Source organism: Xiphophorus couchianus, chromosome 7 (genome assembly GCF_001444195.1).
Source record: "Xiphophorus couchianus chromosome 7, X_couchianus-1.0, whole genome shotgun sequence".
Taxonomy (NCBI): Eukaryota; Metazoa; Chordata; class Actinopteri; order Cyprinodontiformes; family Poeciliidae; genus Xiphophorus; species Xiphophorus couchianus.
Genome location: NC_040234.1, coordinates 23624435 through 23651355, shown reverse-complemented (window position 1 = coordinate 23651355; position 26921 = coordinate 23624435). Strand labels below are relative to the sequence as shown.

Here is a 26921-nt window from a genome sequence, read left to right as displayed (position 1 = left end):
TTTGTAATATTTTACATTTATGACATATCAAATTTTCTTTAATCTCCACAGTTCTCAGAGGTTTTGCAGCAGGACGGTTCCTTCTGTCTTGTTCTTGTCAGAAACTTTTCCATTTTCACTCTCACTGTGCGACGCAGCGTGATGAGTTTGACTGACGAAACATAATCAGAAACATAAGCATGGCAGATCACGTTTTTCTGAATTTTCCCTCTCTGGCACAATAAAGGCTATTTCTATCTTTATTATTATTCTTTATCTTCAGTCATAACTGTAACTTATATTTTATACTGATGATTGGAAAAACAAATTACATTTTATAAAAAATATATATTTAAAATGTATTATTTAGTAATTATGAGTGTTGGTGAAACATAAAAAATAAAGTCATAAAATTGCTAAAATAAGGTCACAGTATGATGAGTCAAGTTGAAACAATATGAGAATAACGTGATACTATTTTGAGAATAAAGTCGTAATATTACGAGAATCATGACGCCAGAATTACGAAAGTAAAGTCATCATGAGAATAAAGTTGAAAAAATATGAGAATAAAGTCACCGCATTATGGGAATAAAGTCGTAATATAATTACTTTATTTTAATATTAATTCAAAATATGACTTTAAAATTTCCTTAGTGTGGCAATTATATTCTGTTGTAAAACTACATCAGATTCATTTAATTTGCCTTTTTTTCTCCATTTTCCCTCCAACTTTCTGAGGGCTCCCTAGCGCCCCCACAAGGAGGGAATGAATAGAACAAGTGAAGGAAGGCTGAAGACAAGTGTTGAACAGTTCAGCATGCAGAGGTGAGGATATCTTCATCAGCGTAGACAAAGTGGCTGCATGGTGTAACATTAATTTAAGTAACATACTATTCAGTAGACTTTATGTAAGTTGCATCGATAGGTAGAAACTGATAAAACACAAAGAGGGAAGGAAGGAGGAACACAGTGAATAATAGAAGGAAAGAACAAAAGACAAATGAAGATGGAAGAAAGAAATTAATGAGAAAACATTAAAAAGAGAAAATGAAGAAAGAGAGGACGCGTACAAGGAGGGTAGGAAAGTGGGAAGGTAGGACAAAAAAAGGACATTAAAATAATAAGATTAAAAAAAATCATTCTGGATATACTTGTACTTTCCCCCTTTTCTTTCAGAATCATGCAAAACTGAGGTCATTTTCTGGATTCTTCCAAACTGCGTAGGAATTCTTCCAGATCTCAAATCCAAAACACTTTTAAGTTTTCATTTTTTTCTACATAATCGTATTTCATAAATTTGTGATCAACTGATGAAGATAAAGTGTTGGATTTTATTTTGTTCTTTTCTACACTATTTGGATGGAGACTTCAAATAAACCCACTGAGCTTTTGCCTCTTCCTGCACTGTTATTATTTTTATCTTAATGTCTTTGATCTGTTTGCAGCTGTGCAAACTAAACTAAACTAAAAGCTGATGAAGATCAGTGTAGTGACAGGTTTATCGAGTTAATCTCGGCTCAGTTTCTAATCTCAAACGGCGACTTTGACTTCAAGCAGCAGTCGGTTCCTCTGGTGTCACTTTGAGAAGACAAGGAGAAGCTGACAAGCCCTGTTTAATCAGCTTTCTCTCCATTATGATGAGCTTCTCTCATTACAACAAAAATACGCACAATTCATTTTTAAGATGCACAAGTGACAGTTTGAAAGACCGTCAAACAGTGACCCTCAAAGTAATGTGGGATTTGGCATGAAAAACAACAACGAAGACAAAAGAAAGGAACAGTTAAAAATAGTAATAGCTGTAAAAATCGATGAAACTAACACACAAAAACAATTTAAAAGTCAAGGTCAATAAACAGAGAATATTACATGATTCCATCTGTAAGGAAGCAGGTTTGCTGAGGCTTAAATCTGGAGCATGATCTACTCTAATCCCCTGAGGCTCCTTTCTCCACGTTTTAAAGGTCCTAAAGCCAGAAGTTAGAGAAAAAAAGAGAAGCGATACTATCTTGTCCTTTAAAGCTTCTGTATTTTCTACAATCTACAGCCAATAGAAATACATTTGGTGCAAGAAGAAAAAGAAGAACCTCACAACTGTGGGAAAAGATAAAATCACAGCTGTCTAGTGTTTCTTCTTCCCCTTCTGGGGTCAGGAATGGATAAAGCCTGAAATGTTGCTCCATCAGTTTCCCTCTCTCCATGGGAACAGGTCATGAAAAGGTTCATCTGTTTCAGTAGATGTTAACGGTTGAGCACACTGCCGTGGAAAATTATGGATGAAGGGAGCTAAATGAAAATGTATTCAGAGGTTTCATATATACAGATGGATGTGATTCACATACTAAGGCAAAATAGATGATTCTAATAGTTTGAGTGTGTTCACACCAACCCTTTAGCCCGCTTTAATCAAACTCCAGTCTGTCTATAATGTCTGGTTTGTGTAGGGATTGTAATGCACAATCAAATTCTGGTCCACCTAAAAACCTCCATCTGGGTTTCGGTTGAAGTGAACTCTGGTGTGGTTCAAATGATATGTCAACACAAAGCGGACCGGAGACTGCTCCAAAAGCAGGAAGTGGACTACAGTGCAGGGCATTCTGGGAAAATACAACCAAAACAAACATGCAAATGTAAAATGACTCGTGATCTTTTACCACAGACAAAAGAGAAATCCTTCAACCATTAATGTTTGTATTTTGTGAAGAAGGAAGCGGTGCTCAGTGTCTTCTTCAGAGGTTTTCGTGTTGTTTCCTCCAGTGGTGCAGCGCCACCACAGGTGAGGAGGGGAACAAGTTGCTCGACTGGTTTGACAGTGCAGTGTGAAAGAGATCCTGCCTGCCTGCCTGCCTGCATAACGTCACTCTGCCAGTGGGCCATAGATGAGTTTTCCCAAGAATAATTTATAGCTACATTCCACAGAAAAATCTGCGAATGAGAGAATCTGAGAATGTGGGAATCCAACGTAACGTAGTGCTGAGAGGTTGGAGTTTTATCTGGGAAACGGTTGGTGCAAATCATTGTTATGTTGTCACATGTTAACAGCTGAAATGCTGCTTAAATGTTAAAAGTGTTGTCCTTCTTTATTTCATTTGAGTATTTAAAAAAACCACAATAAATAATGAACAAAAAATTTTATTAAACTCAAGCTATATTTTCTCGGACTCAACTGGTATTAAAGGTAATTCAAAACAACAATCTCTCTGTTGAGAGAATGACTTCAACTCAACAGACAGACTAAAGGTGCATTAAAATTCTTACATAATTAGATACTGATAAATCACCTAAAAGATCACAAACATACATTTTACTTAAGATGTGTTAAGGAAATGGAATTTCGTTGGATGTTTTTCGTGTTCTTACTTTGTTTATTATTATCAAAAACACATTTGATAAATATCTGTGATAGACAATTTAATGGATTTTCTGTCATCAAAAAATGACAGTAAAACATGCAGGCGGTCAATGTGAGCTCTCTCTCTCTCTTTCTCTCTCTCTCTCTTTCTCTCCATTTCTCTCTCTCTCTCTCTCTCTCTGGTGTTTATCGGCGCCGCTGCCTCTGTAATCCAGTGTTTGTAGGGACTGTATTCTTTTAGGAGGACTGTAAAGCAAAATATTGCAGCAATTTAACCTGAAAGTGATTAAAGCATGTTCCAAAGACTGAAACAAGAGACAACTGGCAATGCTCTTCAATACATTCTTGGAAACAATTGAACTGTCAGAAAGGAAATGAATAAAATAATAAACATAGCATAAAACTAGAGAAACCTATACATGTTTCTTTGAGTTATTGAAAACAAATTCGCTATTAGTCAATCAGTGTGGAGTTTAGGTAGCAACAAGCTTTTAAAAATTGTATTCTTCTTTATTTTATCGTCCAAATTCCTTTCTTTTTTTTTTGTTAAAAACAGAAACTAAAAGTGACTTGAACCAGAAACATATTAGCATTTTAAAACATAAAAGCAAGCAGAAAAAAACATTATGTGCAAGGTGTGAAAAGCTGTGGCTGTTTTGGTGGGCGTGTGTGTGTGTGTGTGTGTGTGTGTGTCAGCCTGCCTGGAACGACAGGCCTTTCAATCTGCTCCACACCAAGTCCTGGGGAGGTGAAATCAAATGGCTCGTTTAGAGGACCCAGAAATCAAACTGACACACACACACACATCACTAGAAAGAGTGTTAACAGGAGGAAAGTGCTCTGGCTGCCAACTTCTGGGTGGAATAAACTCTGGCATCAAGAAACGTTGTAGAGAAAGAGTTCCAACAAGAGAGAGCAACTACCAGAAAGGAACAGTCCATCAGGCTTATGGACCATAAAACAAGCAAATTATGTTCTTTGTGTTCAAATTTGTAACCAATAAGATATTTGTTGGATTGGTTAGATGCCAAAAAGGGAGGGCCTTCCTGATCTTTGAGGCAAGAGTTCTGTGAACACTTCCAGTGCTGAAACCCAGACTTGTTCCACATTGCAACACTGATAAGTTTGATCTATTTTCAGCCAGTCGTGTTGAACGGAGCGTGGCCTGGAAACCGCTGGAAGAAGAGTTCAGAATTCTTGAAGTGAGGTTTTGGAAATGTATTATCAATAATAGTTACTAATGTGGAATAAACAGATACTGCAACACCATCAGTTTACAAAAGTAAAGAAATCTCAGAAGGTTAACAACCAGTTGGAACCCTGTTCCTGATTTCAGCCATTTTAAATAACTCAATTTTCTGTTTGATACAATTACCTGTCAACACAGCTTTCTGCTTTTCCTCATGATCCTCCCGTTTTTTCTTAAGTCTTAATCTGTTTAATTAAACATTAATGCCTTTCTTTCTTACATGGTTGGAATTATATCTCAGTCTGAAGCCAGCATGAAATCCTACAGTCTGGCATCAATTAAAACTTACGTTGGCCAGTCTTGCTGTCGACATCTGACACCTCGAAGCTGCAAAATGTGACTTATCCTTTATAAGTTATGCTGCAATTTGTTTTTAATCATGAAGAGCACACACACATTCTCGTGGTTCCTAAAGCAGCTGTTACAATATTTCCTGTCTTGCCATGTTTATAGTTGTACTGAAAAACTGCCTTTCTTCTCTGTTTCTGCAGGTGTAGAAGCAGACTACTGGGATGTTGTGTTCTCTGTATCCTTCCTTCTCTTCTCTACTCCTATCTCCTTTTTTCCCTTTGGGCCTTTATCCCACCCTTCTCTCTTTTTTCCTGCTTCCTTGTCCATTACATTTGAAACAAACCCAAAGCAACTTCTAGAGGAATCCGTAATGCTCCACTTGTGAAAGTAAATATGTTGGGACTCACCTTAACAGCAAATCCGAGTGCCACAATGCCAAACGGGAAACATTACAGAAACAAAGAAACAAACAAAAGAAACATTTCGATGTATAGTGCATGTCCACCAGGATTAAAGCTATAAAATTAAATGTTCTGCTAAATTCCATCAGGGAATGCTTTTCTTTTGGTGTAACCTATTTCATGTTTTGCTTTTCTTAATCAGCAGACGGTCTAGGAATCGAATACAAGTGTCCACAAATAGTTAAATATTTACCGGCTGAAATAGTCAATTGTAATCTCAGCTACAACAACTTGCAATCAGAAGGTTGTAGGTGTAATTCCAGCTTGCTTCCGTTAGTAGAGAAAGTAGGAGATGTGCGCCTACTTTGGGTTTCATTATCTTCCTCAGGACGTAGCGTTTTTTTGCTATTCCTTTTGAAATGAATTCTTTCATTTTTTTTTGTCATGCCTTTATTGGATTTTCCATGCTTTTTTGGCAACATTTGATTTAAATGTTATTTTGTAGCTGCTAATGCCTGAGTCTGACTGGGTTCTTCCAGTGTACTCTGTGACAGGTATTGTTGGTTGGTAACAAAAGAAAAACGAGGTTTTACAAAAACGACTTCATATTTTTAACTTCCAAAGGCTTAACCAAGTCAGCCGTGGGAAAGCAAAGAGATAACAGCAAATATATTCCTATTGTTTAATAGGATAGCAAATGTATTCATATTTCATATTCTTCACTTCCACAATACTATGTTTTTTCTTGCTGCCTTTTTGTATTAGTTGGGTAAAGAAATGAACATTTTAAAATTAGTTCCTCATTATTCCTTTGCTTGTTTTAATTGAAAGCAAACAGGGAAACGGTTTCCTAGTATCCCCAGGAACTAAATTAGTTGCAGTTTAACATTTGAATCACTGGTCCTTTTTTTTCTTTTCCCAACAGCAGAGTGTGTATGTAAAACTCAAGAAATGAGAGCAACACGTGTCAAATGAATCAAACCGACTTCGAAATGAAATGACGCCTTGACAGTTTTCAATTATCGCAGTTCAAAGACAGGTGACTAATTTAGAAATATAATTGTGTTCTTAAGTATCCAAAGGCAAATGTCATTATCAAGATCTTTTCTTTATTCATTTGAACATAAAAAACAAATTAACACTCTGAGCCAAGAAGTGCAACTAAAGCTGCAAAGTAACATCTGTACAGTACCTGTAACTTCTCACATAGCCTGTGTTCCACTCTGTAGTTCATGAAAGCATCGCTTCAAAATTTGCATATTGATGCAGACACATTTGTTGGCTCCACTGGTAAAGTGTGTTGTTTACCAGTTTAAAAACTCTTCATTTAAAGGTGATTTTTATTGCAGTAGCATAATGTCAAGCTAAAAACAGGAGGAAAAAAAGGCGTTCCAACCTTTGTTTGGATGGCTTTTATCTCTCAAAAACATACAACTGCGTCGATATCCTGATGAAAGGCATTTTTATTCTTTCTTGTCTGAGTAAAACCATTGCGTTAGCACCCCCTACAGTGCGGTTGTGAGCACCGTCTCTGACATTGACAGATGCGAAAGTGCGTCTCAAATCATGAACTTTATGCCAAACTGAATTGTTCAAAATATGAACAGCAGGGAGTACAATGTGCCACCCCTGAAATTGATAAAAGCAATTAAGTCTTAATAAGAACTTTCTTTCCCAGCTGAAAGGACGATGTAGTGTCCCAATGTAGTGTAAACTGATGATGAAGCACTCTTGGCTAGCCTGGCTAGGACTGCATTGTGCTAAATTTGTGTTTTCAGCCATCAACTTGTTTCAGTTTCAATATTGTGCCTGGAGCGGCTATCTTAGAGTGTGTTGCTCCAAACATATACAGTAAGCAGGAATGTTAGTGCAGTAAAGCTGACACAAGCTTGAATAAATGTTCCCTCATGATTTCTGAAAATGAAGCCGCTGTTTGCACTAGTAAACTTTACATAGGTCTGTTTTTATGTGTCCTTGAAAAATGTATTTCTATATGAGCAACACAAAATATAAACAACGTAGTTGTACGTGATTGCTTAAATGACCAGACTTTTCCTACTGCGCTTTAATAATATGGCAGCACTGTCTTCATTATGAGCAGCTTTTCCTGAAATATAAAGCAATTCTCACTCTTAAGACGGTGTTCAGATAAAAGCATAAAAAAAACTATTGAAAACAGACAAAAGCAGAGCTCTTGTTATGCTGATTTGATCTTCTTCTTTCTACTAAAAACCCTCTGCATTATTTTTAGAGCTGTGGTAAAACTTTGCAGTTTTCATGTGGATCAATAAAGCCAGCTCAAAATCTCTGAGCTTTAGTCAAACAAGCTACTGTGTATGTTCTCGGTATGGGATGATGTTTGAACTTTCTTCAAACATCGAGCGAATCTGCAAAGCGCAAATGATTTCTAAAGCCCCGGTTTTTGCGGCGTGCGCATGAAGAAAGATTCTTCCCAAATCCATTTGACATTTGTAACTATGGTAACACAAGGCTTAACAGATCGGGTGATCACTGAGTCAAGCGGTTGCAAAAAGTTCAGTCGGATGAGGAGAGCAACTGAACATGGTGTATGTAGCCAGAGCTGTGGGAAATTTGCTTGACAAATAAAAAGAAATACTATCAATGGGTATACAGTTAATAAAATTACTTTTATATTGTGGAGAGTATATTGTTATATTGTTCAATATTATTATATTATTGAAATATTATTGCATTTTTATTGTTAGTACGTTTGTCAGCAATATGCTTCACAAAAGAGCAAGAGAAAAATGATGTGCCTGTTAAAAGTCATTAGTAATGAAACCTGTTTGTGAACAGTTGATGAACTTCAGTTCGTAAGTTACTTCGTAACACGTTACTCTAATCCCACCACTTTGTTCAGTAGCTAGTAATCTAACACGTTACTATTTGAAATCCAGTAATCAGATTAAAGTTACTTATCCAAATCACTGTGTTACTATTTTCTTTTGCGTTTTGGGTCGTGACCGTCGTCAGGCACGCTGTGACACGTAAACAAAGGAGGGAGGAGAGAGATGTGCCTCTTGTTGATGGAATAAACAGGAACAATTTTGAGTTTCTGTCGCCAAGTCCGATTATTATATGCGACTTTGGCCATGTTTTTCTGAAGTCGCTTGCAAATTTAAGTCGCGTGTTGCAGTTCTTTGGGCTTGTTTCTGAATGTGAAGTTGCTCATTTGGTAATAAGCAAAGATGTAATAAACCCCAGAATTTGTCTAACAACCAGATAGTTTTAGTCAGGCTCTCCCTGTCCATCATTTCCTGAATGATCCGCCCCGCTGTGTCTTTGAAAATGTTCAGGTAATATAAACATGTTTATATTACCTGTGAATGATGTTGAGCTTAGTGTTGTGCTTCAGAATAACTGCAAACATCAAGACTAATATGGACAACGCAATAAACATGAAAACAGCCACGAATAAACGTAAAGTTAAATCAATCAATCAATCAATCAAATTTTATTTGTATAGCACATTTCAGCAGCAAGACATTTCATAAATACCATTATAAACATTAAGATTAAGATAAGTGTCACAAATCTGTGCAGCCATCTGAGTGGTGGAGCCGCAGGAGGAGCGCTGACAGCAAACACAGGGCCGTAACGCAGAATCTGGAGGCTGGGGGAGGAGATTTCTAAAATCCTGTTAATGGTTTTCCAGAAAATAGTGGAACATACAAAAACACGCAAAAATTACTAACGTTTTTCTTTTCTTTTTCTTTCGCCTGTTGTAACCTTTAAACAATCTACCCTTCAGTTCAGCCTTATAAGTAGAGATATATTGTTAATGTTACCATTATAAAATAACTTGCATTAAGAAGCTCAGTGTCATTTTTATATTGAGGTTTATATTGAGGTGGAGGGTTGTTGTCAGCAGCTGCTGATAGTAACTAATAAAGTAACTTGTAATCTAACTTAGCTATTTTCCAAATCAAGTAATCAGTAATCTAACTAAGTTACTTTTTCAAAAAGTAATCAGTAATCTGATTAAAGCTACTTTTTCAAAGTAATTATGCCATCACTGTTCATTAGTCAATGTTAGCTGCTTTGGTTGCCTCATTCTATGTCTCACTTTTAAGTGGACCGTTTTGTTCATAGTGTAACTGTAGCCAAACAGCTGATGCAATGTTTGTTTAGTGAGAGAAAAAGATTATACTCAGTTAACTGTCAGCCAGTCGTTCTACAATCACACCAGGAAAGATCCAGAGCAACAGGCTTTACTACGGTTAGCCTACAGATCTCTATTGTAGGTCAAATTTCTATTGTTTCTACTCTATACCTTTTCCATACAGTAAATATTGTGTATATTACTGTATACATACTAGTGTATATTGTGGAGTGTGTAATGTTAAAAGCTCTACATTATATAATAACTGTACTATCAATAGGAGTATTTATAATTTTGTAGCAAACTACTTGGAAAGCAATATTGTTAGGTTGTGATTTGAAGTTGTTCCAATGTGTCACAAATCAAAGCGACTGGTCAGTAAAGATTAGCTTAGCATTTAGTGCTTTAGTTAAAGGACATAGCAAAAATACTGCAATAAGCTTACATGGAATAAAACCGATTACACAAATCCACCAAACTGAAGTCTAATAACTACATAATGAATGTATCTGGATTCCCCTTCTAAACCGTCGTCACTTTCAGGACAATGTTACTCTATGACTTTGAGGGTGAAACTGTTGCTAAGAGAAGCCAAACACCTGAGGGGTTTCCGACTAGAAAATATGATTCTTGAAAACACGTACCAGATCATGTTATGCTTTCACCCCCCTGACACTTCTCTCCATAACAAATATGATTGCTGTGAAGTCAACGCCTCCGTGAGGAATAGGCAGCACACCGGTCAATTATCACCAGCTGTCTGCAGTGAGAAGACCTGCTGTTAGAGCTGCCATAAGACAAGTATTGACACGCACAGAGAACTCCGGAAGGGCAAACGCTCCGACCAGGCTTTCCTCAAAGAAATATGATGATGTTATTTGTAAAGGGACAGAGGGTGGACAACACCCTGCGTGTTGATTAACGAGAGAGGCGACTTTCCTCGTCAATATGACATCCTTTGTCCTCGTGATTCGCCTAATACCTGTTGATTAAACACCGAGTGATGACGCCAATACTCGGAGGTGACCCCCTCGAATCTGTAAAGGAGATAAATTAAAGCCCTCCATCAAAACGTGATCAATGCCACGGAGCGCCTCTGGCTGAAATGGACGCCTCGGTATAATGAAGCAATAATTTAAGTTTACTGCTTGGTAAGTGAATGATGGACCTTCGAGCACAGCCTGCAGAGATTTTTGAATGTCAACATGAGAAATTAACCCCAAATCGAATTGTCTTTAACGGCAGTTTTATTAAAAATACCTACTTTTATTACTACATTTCTATTGTAGTCTTTAAGGTTCTTATCCCAACATTAAGAAAAACCCTCTTAATGTTTTTTATTGCATTTTTTAGCATACTGTATTAATATCACTTATATTGTGACTGAAGTTGCAATAACTTCATTTGCTACGATTTGAGAGTTAATCTGACCACGACTTCAGCATGAGGAAGTAAAAATATTATGACTTTTGGAAGCTGATAGTCAAGCAGAATGATTTGGGAAAACTTTATCCAAAATTAGGAATAACTTAACGTCATGGTTGGACAGCGGGGAAGCAGAACAGTTGTCCCATCAAACCATCAGTTCCTAAAACCACACAAAAAAACCCCCGTAACAGAGCACACAGGTCAGTACGAACTCACCAGCCTGCACATAGAATAAAACACTTGTAGGGTCCAAATGACCCCGTCTCTTAGGCCATGGTAGGATTAAAAACAACACAGCATAAAAAAAAAGAATAAATAAATTACAAAATGAACAAATTAAATGAGAAAAGTTCAGAGCCTGAGAGACTCTAGATATTTATCTAAATATATTCCATAAATTTCAGTTACGCTCCACATTAGCTGCTCATTGTCTAAATAATTTATATGTGTTTCACCTACTGATCGACTCACTGAGTTAATTACATTTTTATTATTCTAATTAAACATAACTAATCTCACAAAGTGGAATGTCAACATAATAATGAATTTAAAAATCTGTTTGTTTAATCAATAGAAGTCAAATTCAAAACTATATATAGAACCAATACATTTAACATCAGATCAAACTAGTGTGCGTGTAGAGATACACTCACCGGCCACTTTATTAAGTACACCTGTCCATCTGCTCATTAACACTAAAATTTAGCATCAACAACATGAAAGCGTGACTCCATCCTGCCTTTTATCAATGGTTCAGGCTGGTGGTGGTGAAATGGTGAGGGGATATTTTCCTGGTCCATTAGTATCAATTGAAAATCGTGTCAACGCCACAGCTTACCTGAGTACTGTTGCTGACCATGTCCATCCCTTTCTGACCACAGTGTGCCCATCTTCTGATGGCTACTTCCATCAGCATAATGCGCCATGTCATGAAGCCCAAATGATCTCAGACTGGTTTCTTGAACACGACAATGAGTTCACTGAACTCGAATGTCCTCCACAGTCACCAGATCTCAATTCAATAGAGCAACTTTGGGATGTGGTGGAAATGTTGCAGAGATTTGCATCATGGATGTGCAGCCGACAAATCTGGAGCAACTGCGTGATGCTATCATGTCAACATGAACCAGACTCTCTGAGGAATGTTTCCAGTACCTTGTTGAAGCAAAGCCACAAAGAACTAAGGCAGTTCTGAAGGCAAAAGGGGTCCAACCCGGTACTACCACGGTGTACCTAATAAAGTGGCCTATGAGCCAATTATCATAGAATAATTTGAATAATTTTAAGCAATTATCGCCTGCTTTCACTCTGAATTTTGCTCAGACAGACATCTGACACAGTAGTGAATGGCTTTGGAAAGCAGAACTAATACAGGGCTAATTTCCAAAAATGAGACAATGATGCTCCTACATCCTAGGTTTTGTGTTCCACTGCTTGTTCTGGGCACATGAGCGATCCACTAGAACTCCATTTTCATTGTTATCAGCTTTATTTGAGGAGAAGTGCTGCCTCTGACAGCAGCTACCCGGAAGAGGATTAAGTAGGAATAGAAGACGGACAGAGAGACGGATGGATTACGTGTCCTTTAATCCAGCGTATAGCTCCTTAATCTAGTTTTTTGGATTGAAAACTTAACCTATAAGCCAACCTGTGGTATGAACTTAACCCAGGCCTGGAATCAGTCCACACTTGATGCAGGAAAATCACCCAGAATGGGCTATATTATAACTTTTACATGTTGCATGTTTTTGTTTATATTCAGAAAATTTCACACAAGAGCAGAACACTAGAGGGCAAAGACTATTTCTTTTACTTACCGTCGATGTACAAAATGAAACCTGGACATGTAGGTGTTATTAAAGCAGTGCAGTGCGACAGAGCAAAGGGAAAAATGCAAAAACAAAAGTTAAAGAATAACTGAAAACCACTCGTATTCTGCTTTGTCACTCTTTGCGTCGGCTACGTTACATGCATACCCGTTGCCATAGCAACAGCTCTGACAACAGTTCCACTAGCTTATCAGGATTCAACATTAAAAACATGCAAACATTTCCCACACAGAGAACAGAACATTGACTCCATTACAGCTTTATGCTTTCAAGCTTGATGTTCATTTTGCAATTACTAATAAGTGATGGTGGTTGATTAGGTAATTAACCCCTGCTCCACTGATGGTCTGTCAGAGTTTCTTGTGTGGGTTGCCTTTTTTTTTTTTTTTTTTTTTACTGAACCAAAGCACACTGAATTCCGCAGCACGTCTACATATTAGGTTTGTCAAAGTCAAGCTAGCATAATTGATGTACTTCCTTCTCCATCTCTATTTGTGTTAATTAAAACTCTTTCCTGACCCTGTGAAATGTGAAACCCTTGGACCTTGTTATGTAGATGTCATAATGTTGACAATAAGCAGCAAAGAACTGTGTGGTCTTCCAGCAGAAGGTTTGGTGGCAACGTGATGTCAACGTGTCTACAGTATAGTAGTTGTTCAGGTATATTGTGTGTATAGTATCAATGCTCGTATTGAGTCTTTAAAAGTAGTTTCTTCGTGAATATCGAGTTGTTTACATTGCCCTTGTATTAGTTGTTCTATAATGTTTCCCTGTGTATTATATACAGTATGTGTAAACACATGTATAATGAGGTCTATATTCATTGATGTCTTACATTTGTTCTGCTGCCCTTCATAGATCATAGTACACCTAGATCAACTAGATCTTTGTAGAAATTTGGATTTGTTTTTACTTCTGTTAAAACTCCAAGCCTGATTTCTGATGCGTTAGAGAGCTGAACTGAAACAACGTTTGTCTTGTCTCCTCATTTACATTTAGGATTATTTGATCAGTGCGGCGAGCAACAAAAGGAAAACGCATGGCTGCAGGGAAAGCTGAAATGTAATATCCTCATGTCATTAGAGGTTTACTACAACAATAACAGTCCCGTAGAGCCGATTCCACATTCTTTTTATTATATCATCTGTGAGAGAAAATACGTCTGCTTCTGTCTAATCCACCTGAAGCCGCTTCTCTCAAAACTTGGGCTTTTACACTGCCACCTGCCCCAAATACATATGAATAAGGAGTCAGACTCTCACAAAGGCAGCTTTGGCATGCATCAAAAGTTCTTAAGATACCTTACCTGCCAGGCACCCCATAAGTGACTGCAGCAGCAGCAGTTTCCATAGTAACATCATCTTCAATTTTGAAGGGTCAAAAGTGTTTTCACATCCAATCACAAATGTATGGAATCCGATTTGCACTTCTCTCCTTTGCCAATCTGCGGAAGAAAAAGAAACCAGGTGAAATTTATGAAGCACTTATTCGCAGCAACTTTAAAAAAAATTTGGGCGTCCTTCGCTTGGCGAAGTCACCCACACGGTGTGGGACAAGGCGGATAGTCGGAACTTGGTAAAACGGAAAAGTGTTTAAATTTAATTTAAAAACCGCTGAACTGAACCACAACTTACAGGTTTGGGGGAGTAAAAAAATCTCAAAGAAACCCTTCGCCTGACAGGAACAGGACAGGAAAACGTTCATTTCCGTATCTGCAGCAACACAACAGGCAGAGCTGCTTTCAAAAGCAGCTCCAACTCCCAAACATCGTCATGGTATTGTTCTTTAGGAACTCTTCCAACTTACATGCAAAAAAAAAAAGTGCAAAAACTGTAAAACAGAGAGCACCAGAGAATTTCTCAATGCGCTCTGCCTTTTTTCTTGAACATATTCTCTATTCAGTCTTTTCCCAGGCGAAAAGACTGAAAGTTTAAAGTTTTCCCAGAAAAAAACGGAACTTTATAGGACAGACCTCGGGGAAAGAAAAGAGCCTGAACTTATACATGCGGCTAAGGTGGAAAAAGGTTAAAAAAAAACAACCTGTCACTACATTTGAGAAATCAATTTATTTAAGTGCGCCTACTGCACACAGCATAATAATATCATATAATTGTTGGAGGAATTCACAGAGGCACATCATTTGATCTTTGGATGTCTCATTGGGCTTCCAGCTTTAACTTTCAGAGCAGATTGTAGCTGATAACCATAATAAAATATCTTAAATAGGTGTGAGCAATATAAACTTACAATTTAAATACAATATTTTGTTGTATACAGTGATCAGGATGAAAGTGATGAAAAAAACTTCTTTGCAGTCTTTTTTTTTTAGCTAATTGTACAGCTTTGACTGCCTGGTGACGACAGCCTGAGAAAACTCTGGAAAACAGCAGAGTGTCTGCAGCAACAGGAAGGCTAACGTGGTGGCAGAATGTTTGACTTTCTTGTTCTGTCCAGCAGAAAAAAATGAGATTCAGTTTTATTTCTTGTAGAGCATGCAGAATAGCTTTACTTAAATGTACAAACACACAGAGACTGGAGCTACAGTTAGCGATGCTAACAGCGCTAGTGGTGCTAATTGCTGATGAAAGTTGTTGAGGATTGAAAAATGTTCTACATTTCTTGACTTCATTTCACTAAAATACTAAACACCAATATTCTTACAGCTTTATATGTCCCTTCTCTCAGGCGCTCACGTAGAAACCCAGCATAACTTCACCCCCATTCATGAATTAATGAACGTTCACATGCAGATATACTCGTTAAATTGCTATTATTGAGTGATTTTGCTGATGGATGTAGCAAGTTTTCCAACCGTTTTACTGTTTTCTTTACCACATGAAAAAGCCAAAGTTTACCGCTCAAGCTTTTTGTAAGAAATAAATCATGATGTCCTGAGGTCTGTTTTCACACCCACCTGCTCCCTCTCTGTAGCTTAAAACTAGTAGCTCTACCACTAAAAACAACATGCATATGGACACAAATGACCAATCTGATACCCACAGTGCATTGCAAATAAAATAATAAAAAATCCACTTTATTTGTAGACGATTTTCCTGATACTCAAGGTCACCTTAGGTAGTTTAACATAAAAACAGACAATATTAAAATACACAGTAAAATTAAGTACAAAATTAGATTTAAAGAAACAGATGAGATTTGAGTTTGGATTTGAAATGTGGCAAAGAGTCTATGTTACAGAAAAATATAAATAAAACATGAGGAATTGACACAAATTGGAGCAATAACAATACCTACATGGTTTATTTCTGTTATCGATACAGACGTGGGGCGTGGCCGAGCACTGGGGTTCACTTCCATAGTCAGCTGTGCCCCCCCTGGACTAGAAGCTGTTTTGTTTTTTTATTTCTGCCTCTGAGTGACCAACTTTCTATTATTCATATCTTGATTTGCTACAGTATGGGCTCCCGCACTTCCCATATCTGTGCCCTCTGTATCCCAAAGTATTTTCATCTGTTACAACTGTTCAATCCATTGTTGATATATCATAATGCGGTTTTCCGAGCTGCCTTTAAACGCAAAAGTCCTAAAATCCTTGCGCTGGTTTTTCACTTGTGCCACGGCGACTGAGACCTGCTGCTGCTGTGCAGAGCGCCTCACTGCTGTATGTTAGAATCATGGCAGCAAACCAGCAAAAGGCAAAGACGTTGCACAGTTTTTTCCCTCCAAGCTAACAGAGTGGGTTGAGTAATGCTGTTGAAGCTAAATGATGACTAGCTAAAGCCAATATGTCACATTAAGCTTGTTAACAAGTATAGGCCACTAATTTTGTTATTATGTATGTTCAAAGTGGGTACTTCTGGTTACATATGCTTGAGTAACTTTTCAATACTTATAAAGGTAGTTTTACTGCACTACTATTTTTCTTTTGAGTAATATTATTATTTCTTCTCTTACTTGTGTAGATTGATTTTGCATGTAAACAAATAAACTTCAGAGATTGGAAACATTATCTCCTTAGAAATCTGCAACATATGAGCTAATGTTTATGCAAATTTGAGGATAATTACTCCACATTTTATAAATGTCATGTTTACAGCCTTATTGATTATTTTGTATTAATAAACATGATTATTTTATCTGAAAGGTTACATACAGGTTTATTTATGTATTTATATTAAAGTAAAAGCTTGTTTAGTCTGCCCCCCCCCAGATAAACTCCTCCTGAGCAGTGACTGTATCGATGCACCAGGTTCAGGATGGGAAATTACAAACAGGAAACCTAAAAAAAAAAAAAAAAAAACATTAGAATTTTTTTCGGGTGTTTTCTACAAGCTTTTGGTCCATCTCGTCTCAATGAAGTTCTCCATTACAAATTTGGATTCATATGTAACCCTAGAAGGGATTCTGAATGGAGTTCCAGTCCTGAAAGGTCACCAGTTCAACTCTCATCTGTCTTTGTGAGCATGTCCTCCAAATACTTTTTTGTTTTGTGGGTGCTCTGAATTTTCAGTCCAAAATATTCACGTTGAAGTTAACTGGGGGTCGGTGTGTGTATGTGCCTGGTTGTGTTGCCCCAATGATGAACTGGCAACCTAAAAAATTAATTTTAAGAGATTCAGAACATTTATATATTTTTTCTACTAAAGCTTCTGAAGAATGTTGTACTATGCAGCATCATGAGAGACCAGACATTACACGTCTAAAGAAATGCAATGTCAGTTTATTTTTCCAAAAGGTCATTATGGTGTCATCAGTTAATATGAGTCCTTTCAAACAGTTCTCTGGTGCTCTGTCTGAGAAGAACTCTATAATTAAAAATGTTATTTCTTCACAATCTGTGTCTAGGGATGTATTCTGGTTTGATTGGCATGTAGGGGGGCAAGTGGGAGTGATTTGCAAGCTGGCAATGAGAAGTTTATTCACACTGACCTTGAATTACTTGGCATCAATTTGCAGCAGTGGCTCTTAATGCTATCAGTATGTTTTGGTCTTTGGTGCAAAATCACTTCACTGAAATTTGTGCATTTCTTTGTGAAAAAGCTCAAGTTCAGTTTGGGTCAACAGAATCTATGAATATCAGTTTTCAAGTCTTGACATAGATCTGGATTTTGCTTCCCTTCTACATGCATACAGACACATTCAATAAATCTGAATATTACTGAAAATTCCTTTATTTCAGGAAAGCCAAAGTAGGAAACACAAAAGTGCGTCACCCAGACATTTTGTTTCAAGCTGTATTCAATCTTAATTTGACTTTATTCATATGTTTGATGCTCTAAGTGAAGTAAATTCAGCATACAGTGATCTTTTTTTTCCCCACACCCTTGAATTCGTTCGTAAAAAAAATGTACACTACCACTGATGACATCTGCGTATCCATTGAACATATGATTCTGCAAATTGAAATTGTGAAAATAAAATTGCTTAACACATCTATTAAAATTTTTTTAAAAACTCACAGTTTTCAATAAAAAGTTATTGATCTGGGATGCGGTGTTTCTTTTGGCTGTACCAAAATGTGTTTATTTTGCAAAATTACCATGGAAACACTTTTCACATGACACGAGTCACATGATCGACAACTGGATGTACTGTGTTTCTTATTTCATGGAAACAACACTGTTGTAACATTGTTTTTACGACAGTAGCGACATATCAAAAGTTTTGTGCACATTTCTAATAGAAACATAGCTACTGTCACACACACAAGCTACTACCACATATCTAACCCCCTTGACTCCCTCTACTGAACCTATAAACAAACTTTAATAAAATGGATACATCCATCCATCCATCCATTTTCTGTTCACCCTTGTCCCTAATGGGGTCGGGAGGGTTGCTGGTGCCCATCTCCAGCTACGTTCCGGGCGAGAGGCGGGGTTCACCCTGGACAGGTCGCCAGTCTGTCGCAGGGCAACACAGAGACACACAGGACAAACAACCATGCACACACACACTCACACCTAGGGAGAATTTAGAGAAACCAATTGACCTGACAGTCATGTTTTTGGACTGTGGGAGGAAGCCGGAGTACCCGGAGAGAACCCACGCATGCACAGGGAGAACATGCAAACTCCATGCAGAAAGACCCCGGCCGGGAATCGAACCCAGGACCTTCTTGCTGCAAGGCAACAGTGCTACCAACTGCGCCACTGTGCAGCCCTAAAATGGATACAGATATTTTAAAAGATTATTGGTTGATACCGATGGTAATGCCAATATATCGTACATCCTTAGAGAAAATTCTAAAAACAACTAATGCTGACAATACAGCTAATTTTTGAAGTTTACAAATCAAAATTATCTGGCATTTATCACAACTAATCCTAGTTTTTATTATATGACATTTTTAACAATAACAATTAACAATACAATAAATGCCCAGCCATAGAGAACAACAGCTGTGTACAATTAAAAGGAGAAAATCGTCTGAAATACGACAAAACATCAAATCAAGTGAGGCTTCAAACAACCTAAGATGGTCTGAGCTAAAAGAGACCAATCCACATGAACACACAGCATTTACTGTATGATACACAAATACACTCAGGGTGAAGAAACATGTCTTGTAAACATAAATCAGAAAAAATTAGATGCAAACCAAAACCAACATGTTGCTAAAAAAAGACTCAAATATCTTCTAAGCATGGAACTAAAATAAGTGGTTTCTAATGGTGTTGGAAAAGACAACATATAAAGAGGAAAACAGGTGTATTCAGTTTGAGAGTTAGTCAAAAAAATATATAAATTAAGTTTTCTAAAAGGATGTCAAAGGCTGAAAGTGAAGCAGCTGTGCTGTTGTAAGGATTAAACAATAATACCGAGAGAGGAAGGAAATCTTTTAGCAGCTCTCCCCTGGGACACAAGCAGCAGTAATTTATGACATCCAGTGTTAAACAGATTTAGACTTTGAGGGATGTTTCTCAAAAACATCTAAAAAAAAACACAACTATGAGACATTTTGCTATGACAAAGAAGTGAAGAAAACTCTTCTATTCCCCTCCTGCTGAAATTGCAGACAGCAGAAAGTTTTAAAACACGGCAAAAAAGTGGGATGAAACTACTGAGAAACACACAGAAGAAAGCATCGGAAGCTGTTTGAGCAGGGCGCGCTCTCATTAATCTCACATTCTCTACCTTCCAGCTCTGTCTTCAGTCTCCACCTACAGAGGAAAGCTCTTTTATCTCCATACATCACATGGAGACTTGTCAGAGTCTGTCTCAGGTGCATCAGAAGTGCAAGGCTTTTGCCTTACACCTAGAGAGCAGTTTCATGCATATTAAAGAGTGTTTTATGAAACCACCAAGGCTTGTGCCTTTAAGGCTAACGCGTAATTTGTCGATGCTGCTCATGTCCTTTCAATGTTATACGTCGCCACTATACGATTAGTTGAAGATAGAACACCTAATCCTAGTATATTTCTACACATGTTAAAAAGACAATGTGTACAAAACAATATGTGAAACTTGAAATTGTCAATTCTCTCTACATATCAGACCAATAGAGATCTCAGGCCTGATGGACACATTTCAATGACGCCAAGTGTGCGAGATCCTGCCCCCAGCTTCCTGCTGGATGGCAAAAAACAGCTTGTTGACGATGACTGTCACTGGTTTTCCTGTCAACGTAACACACTAGATCTTAAATGTACATGTGATCTACAGCTCTGGAAAAATGAAGAGCCCACTGAACTGAATCCCATTGAAAACCTCCTGGTTATTCCACCAAATATTGATTTCTGAACTCTTTAAGGGTTAAAACATTAGTATTGTTGTTTCTAAAGGAATATGAACTTGTTTTCTTTGCATTATTTGAGGTCTGAAAGCGATGGTCATTTCTCATTTTCTGCAAATAAATACTAAATTTTTGCATGGAATTTTGGAGACATGCTGTCAGTAGTTCATAGAATAAAATAACAATGTTCATTGTCTGTGCTTTCTCCCTTTCTCTTCACCTTGTACACCCACTGATTTCCAGTACAACTCTGAGTCATGTCACCTACAGAAGTTTTCTGATGACTCAGCGGTTGTCGGGTGTATAGGGGAGGGTGGGGAGGGGGAGTACAGGACACTGGTGGACAGCTTTGTGGAGTGGTCTGACCAGAATCACCTGAGGCTCAACATTAGTAAGACCAGAGAGATGGTGATTGACTTCAGAAGGAAGAAGATACCTTCACGGCCACTGAAGATCAAAGGGGAAGTGGTGGAGGAGGTGGAGGATTACAAGTACCTGGGAGTTGTAATCGGCAACAGACTGGACTGGGCATCTAACACTGACACTGTGTGCAGGAAGGGGATGAGCAGACTCTATTTTTTAAGGAAGCTGAGATCCTTCAATGTGTGCAGCAAGATGTTGGAGACCTTCTATCACAGTGTTGTTGACGGTGCCATCTTCTTTGCTGCTGTGTGTTGGGGAAGCAGCATCAGAGCCAGCGACTCTAATAGACTGGACAAAATCATCAGGAAAGCTGGCTCTGTACTGGGACTAAGGCTGGAGTCCCTGGAAACTGTGGTGGAGAGGAGGACGCTGAAAAAGGTTCTGTCTATTATGGACAATAAACAGCAGCCTCTCCACAACATAGTGGACAGACAGCGGAGCACCTTCTCACATAGGCTGCTCCAGCTCCGCTGTCGTAGGGACAGATACAGGAAATCCTTCCTGCCACATGCCATCTCACTGTACAATAAAAGCTAAATCATTGTTCTGCACTAATCAGTCCAATTTCGCACAACTGCACTGTGGCACACTGCTGTACATATATTTACATATACATACTGTATCTGCATTTTGAATCTTTGCTAGGACTGCTCTAAGCTGCTTTTTATATTGACAGCATGTCATATTTTATTTTTATTTTATCTTGTCTACAATTGCTACTCAGTGATGGTTGTTATTGTGTCTTGTCTCTATGCTGCTGTAACTGCGAAATAATTTCCCTGCTGGGATGAATAAAGTAATTCTATTCTATTCTATTCTATTTTACTCAAACATACCTATAAAAAGTCAAGTCAGAGAAACTGATCATTTTAAGCTTAATTTTTTCCAGAGCTGTAGAAAAGAAAAAGATGCTTTGCTACTTAATAAGATAAGATAAGATTTATTTGTCATTGTCATCAACAGATTACAACGAGATTGAGATTTGCTCGACTCGAGTTAAGATGCAGGTTATGTGTATATACATAATATACAAAGATAAAGAAATAAATAGTACAAAATGAGAAATAAATAGACATCAGAAGATGGCTGCAGCGCCTGCAGGTGTCACAACAGAATTTACATTTATAACAAAGTGGTGTCAAGAGCAGAAGTTCTTATGCCTTTATTTAGTGCCATAATTGCCATCGGGTAAAAACTGTTTTTCAGGCGATTTGTCCTGGTTTTTATTGCTCTGTAATGTCAACACTACGACAACTAGATAACAAAGTTCAAGGGTATCACATTTCACAAGTCAGGAAAAAGTTTTAATTTAAAAAAATAGTGAGGGAGAGGGAAATAGGTGAGCTATGCTAGCTTGACTTTGACAACCTCAACATGTAGATGTGGTACCGAAAATTTGGTATGTTTCGGTACCATTATTAAGAAAAAGAACAAAAAAATAAACGAAATGTCTCATACAAAGTCTCAGATAAATCATCAGTGTTCAAATTAGCTGATCAACCAGCGCTCTGTTCATACGGTCACTTATTAAAAGTTCGCAGAACAAATATCAAGCCTGAAAACACTGAAAATACTGCAGCAGATTTAATGTTCTGCTCTTTGTGTGGGAAATGTTTGTGTGTTTTTTGTGTTGAATCCTCATACATTAGTGGAGCTGTTGTCAGTTGCTACAGCAACAGGTCTGTTTGTAGCGTAGCCAACATAGGGAGGGAGAAAACAGAAGAATACGAGTGGTTTTGAGTTGTTCTTCAACATTTTCCTTTGTTATTTTTCTCTTTGCTGTGGCGCACTGGACTAAATTAATAATCCCTACATCTGCAGCTCTTTTCGATTGGGGACCAAAATTGCAACATTTGTTACATTTCCAGCTAGGGCAGGTCGCTTTCACACTGCACTGCGTGAAACAACCCTAACCCTTTGAAAAACCTGTTCTCCTCCTCACCTGTGGTGGCGCTGCACCGAGAACCACTGAAGGAAATGACACAAAAACCTCCAGAGAACAGATGAGCACAACTTCCTTCCTGACAAAATTTAGACAGAATTGGAGTTGCGTCAGATTTTAGCAGTTGTAAGTTTTCCCTTATCAATCACGAGCCATTTCTCCCGCTAGTGCCAACTCTATTAATAATTGTTCCATTCACATATTTTTTATGCTTTCAATCCACTTAACTTCTTTAAGAAAAAAGAGAAAACCGTGTACTCTTGTAAATTTTGTAGATGACAGAGGTAGCGAATTTCAGCATCTTTTAAAATTTTACATCTTGGATTTCTGGCATATCTCTCATGGGAAAGTAATATGTTTTGCTCCTTCATCCATTAAATTCTTACCATCCTGATGGTTTTAATCTTGGCTGTCTGTCAACTATTTGGTTGCAAGGAATCTCTGTGTATGAACAGAGGTACATAAGTTACGTTTAATATTCATTCCTGTTTGTTACATTTTAATGTGAGAATCGCCTACATTGTCACTTAGTAATTGTTTCTTGACTCAAACTCCAGTAGCTCCACTTTTAATAGCTAAAGTGAGTCATAAATGCATCACTGAGTACTTGGCACCTTGTTAGATTTACTATTGATTTTAAAATTTTACTGCACAGCTTTATAACATTAAATGACCTTAGTCTTTAATCACAGACTCATTGACTTTCCCTGTAGCCTTCAACCAATGGCATCTGTGCAAACTGCCCTGACATCTATTGCTAGGTCAGAGAACAGGAAGTTATTTTATTAACAATTTTTGATCCGGCTCTGTTGAATGAACTCAGGCAAAATATGTCTCTAGCGACCTTCAAATCAGGTTTTAAAATTGTGCTCACTGTGAAAGCCTTTGGCAACATTTGATATATTCACATTTTGTTCTTGTGAACTCCCACTGTAACTTCCTCACTTTATTTTATTTCCTTTGAAACATTTTAGATGATAAGTTCCTAACTTGCAGATTGTTATTTTTAGGCATACAATATGTTTCCCGAAACAACTAGAGCAGATCATAAATGTATACACATTCCTGTTTCAGGTTATTATGATGGTCAAGAAAAATATTCTATTCAACATTCAGTTCTGCTAAGACTCGTGTTTAAAGCAGGCCCTTAATCTCTGTTTGGCCCCCGATGTTGATTTATTTAAAAAGAAAGCCTAAGACACTTTTGTCCAGACAAGACTTTAGTTGAACGTCCTACTTATTGTTTTTATCAGTACTTATTGTTTTTGTTTTAAATTAAGCCTATCGTCAGCCATCATCATCATGTGTGTGTGTGTGTGTGTGTGTGTGTGTGTGTGCATCTGCTGTCTGGAAACTTGCTTGTGGGTTAAAATCTGTTCAAATTTGATAAGCATATATGATTTTGTATATATCTGAGATATTTAAAAGAAAAAAGCTGGCAACTGGAATGACAATTAGCTTCATATACAAAAACAAATGATCTGATATAAACACCTACAGCCTGTGACTTTCTACATCTTCCTCAGACCATCAGACAGAGAGCGTGCTCGTTGGAATCCACGTTCAAAAGACGGAGAATCATCAGGGAGGCATAATGCCTTCAGAGAAAACCGAGCATACTCACAGGACTGAAGTTACTCTTGGTAACTTCGCTTCCCTCCAGTTGTAAAATCTATTTTTAAAAGTATCGATGCCTCACTCGAAGCCCCCGTCCATGACCCCTTTCAACTGGACCTGATAAAGCATCCTGGGCAGTCAAAGATAACACACTGCTGAAGGCCTCACAATCCTGCTCTTGCCCATTGTTGCTGTAATCTGTTTAGTTACTTGATGCCAGGAAAATGGAAGTTGATAATTGGCGGGACGAGGCGGAGAACATCCAGCTGCGCTTTGCTAACAAAGGAGTCAGCCTGGACTTCCTGGAGCTTCTTCCAGCTATGACACACTTTTTATGCCTCTCCCGAATAAAGTCAGAAATGAGAATGCGTTTTGCATTGCAAAAGTATTTGCATCCATTGAGCTTTTTCACATTTCGTCACATTAAAACCTCAAACTTCAACATACTTGATCAGGTTTTTATGTGATAGAGAAAATCATAAATGGTTTCCAGGAACGCAGCAGACAGGTGAAGGAGAAATTTCCAGAAAAGTTGTAAGGTGAGTTAACAATATCCTAACCATTAAACAACTTATATACCACTATTTGATTGAGGGGTGCAACAATTGCATTTTCTGGCCGATTGCTGATATTGCTGATCACTCTGCAAGTGACCGCCCACCAGGTATTACATATTAATATTACAAGAATAAAGTCCTATTATTACAGTTAAAAGCATTTTTAGTCGTGGCCTGCAGTATTCATGAATTCAAGTATTTAGGCTGAAGGGATATTGACCCCTTTGCAAGGTAGTGAACAAGTCAATAATAATTCCATTCAAAGTGTGAAGAACTAAAAAGGAGCAGAATTTTTTATTTATGCTTTCATCTGTCTCAGAAATACATTCTAACCCAATGCTGTTTCGTTTGTACAGTTGGAAAACCTGCAGTGCAAAACCACCAATATCATCCTGGTATTATTGGAATTAATAGGGGAGGTGTTATGTCAATATTCCCCAATTCCCTGACATAATTTCCAGACGGATTCTGCTGCAAATCAAACATCTGACACAATAGGTGTAATGTAAGGTGGCCCCATTTGCTGAAGCAAAAGGACTGATGATGCTCTTGGGCATAAGCAGAATAAATAACCTGTATATTCAGTCAGCAGCAAATTACCTGAAAATTGTAACACTGACTCATTTTCACCCATCACGGAATTAGCAGAATTTTCCATGCACAAAATGAGCCCATAAATGGATGGCGGTTGAGAGGTATTACTGGGCTTTAAGAGCGGCAGCAGATAGCAGCTAGAGGGAAACGTGCAGCGCCTCTAAAAATGATACAAACACCTGCTAAAATACTAGCACCATACAATTTTTTTTTACTTTTTCCACCTCTGATGTGAGATAAATTTTGTAAAATTCAACTGGGAGAAAAAAATCCCATAAAACAAAAAAACAAAATTGCATAAGTGTATCAGGATTCAACACAAAAAACAATTAAACATTTCTCACACAAAGAACAGAACATTCAGTCCGTTACACTATTATGTTTTTAGGCTTGATGTTCATTTTGCGATTGTTAATAAGTGACCACTGTGGAAGGTTAGTGTAATAGAGTGGTTTGTTGTCCCTAGTGGTAGAAATACAGATATACCTGTTCTAGGTATAGTTCTTAGTAGGCCAACTTATTAGGTGGGGTTAGCCAGAAAAACTGTACAGTAGTAGCTGTTCGGTTCCTGCGTTCCACCATTAAAAAAACTTCGTCTCCACATTCCCTCTGCTTGTTCTTTCCAACCCCAGAATATCACAGTTAGCAACCACTGCTATTAGCTACGTTAACACAGTGGTGGTTAAATAGCTCATTTAAAAACCTGCTCTACTGATGATCTGTCAGAGTCAATGTGAGTCGCTGTTTTTTTAAACTGAACTGCATATCTACATGTAACGGTTGTCAAAGTCAAGCTAGCACAACTGACCTACCTTCATCTCCCTCGCTTTTTTTCAGAAAAACCTTTTACTGTCCATATCTACTGTCAACTATTAGTAGCAAAGCACTGGGTTCCTTTTTCTTTTTCATATATCACACGTACATTGAAGATTTAGCATGCTGGTAGCAAGGGGTAAACCGTGTGAACCACTATGCTTCTCAGCTGGCCTGGCAACTCCCTTAACCCAACTCCAGATGACTGATTGATTGATTGATTAATAATCTGCCATGATAAGAGATCAAAACAATTAAAAACTGATTAAATCAAACGTGAACGTTGGGGCCACAATTCCAAAAGGTACATTAGATGCAGAAACAGGGCTGTGCCTACCCAGATACAACAGCATGCTCAGAGTGAAACATGGTGGTGGAACAATCATGATTTGCGGTTCCATTTTTATTTATTTATTTTTGCTTTTAGATGGAAAAGATCCAAATACCAGTTTCAGTGAACAGCATCACAACAAAAGCTAAATCAACACAAGAACTGTCACCAGAAGGAAGTCTGGAACTGAATCTGACAGAAAATCTGTGGGGTCACTTTAAATGGACAAGTGATGTCCTCCCGTTTTGATAGATCTGGAGAACTTTGGCAAGATAGAGAGAGCAAATATTGCC

General features: G+C 37.8%; 1 protein-coding gene and 1 long non-coding RNA gene across 3 annotated transcripts in view; one reads left to right on the top strand and one right to left on the bottom strand.

Moving 5' to 3' along the window:
- cntn4 (contactin 4) overlaps positions 1–26921 on the bottom strand; it is a 227757-nt gene that overhangs the window by 179933 nt on the left and 20903 nt on the right. For both annotated transcript variants that reach the window (XM_028023527.1, XM_028023528.1), the window contains exon 2: positions 13962–14099. In XM_028023527.1, coding sequence (XP_027879328.1) covers positions 13962–14016 — 55 coding nt within the window. In that variant the 5' untranslated portion in view covers positions 14017–14099. The remainder of the gene's footprint in view (positions 1–13961; positions 14100–26921) is intronic.
- Positions 3287–26090, top strand: LOC114148326 (uncharacterized). The gene is made up of 3 exons (XR_003596250.1): positions 3287–3297; positions 7465–7471; positions 25924–26090. It is a non-coding gene; the product is annotated as an uncharacterized LOC114148326 (long non-coding RNA).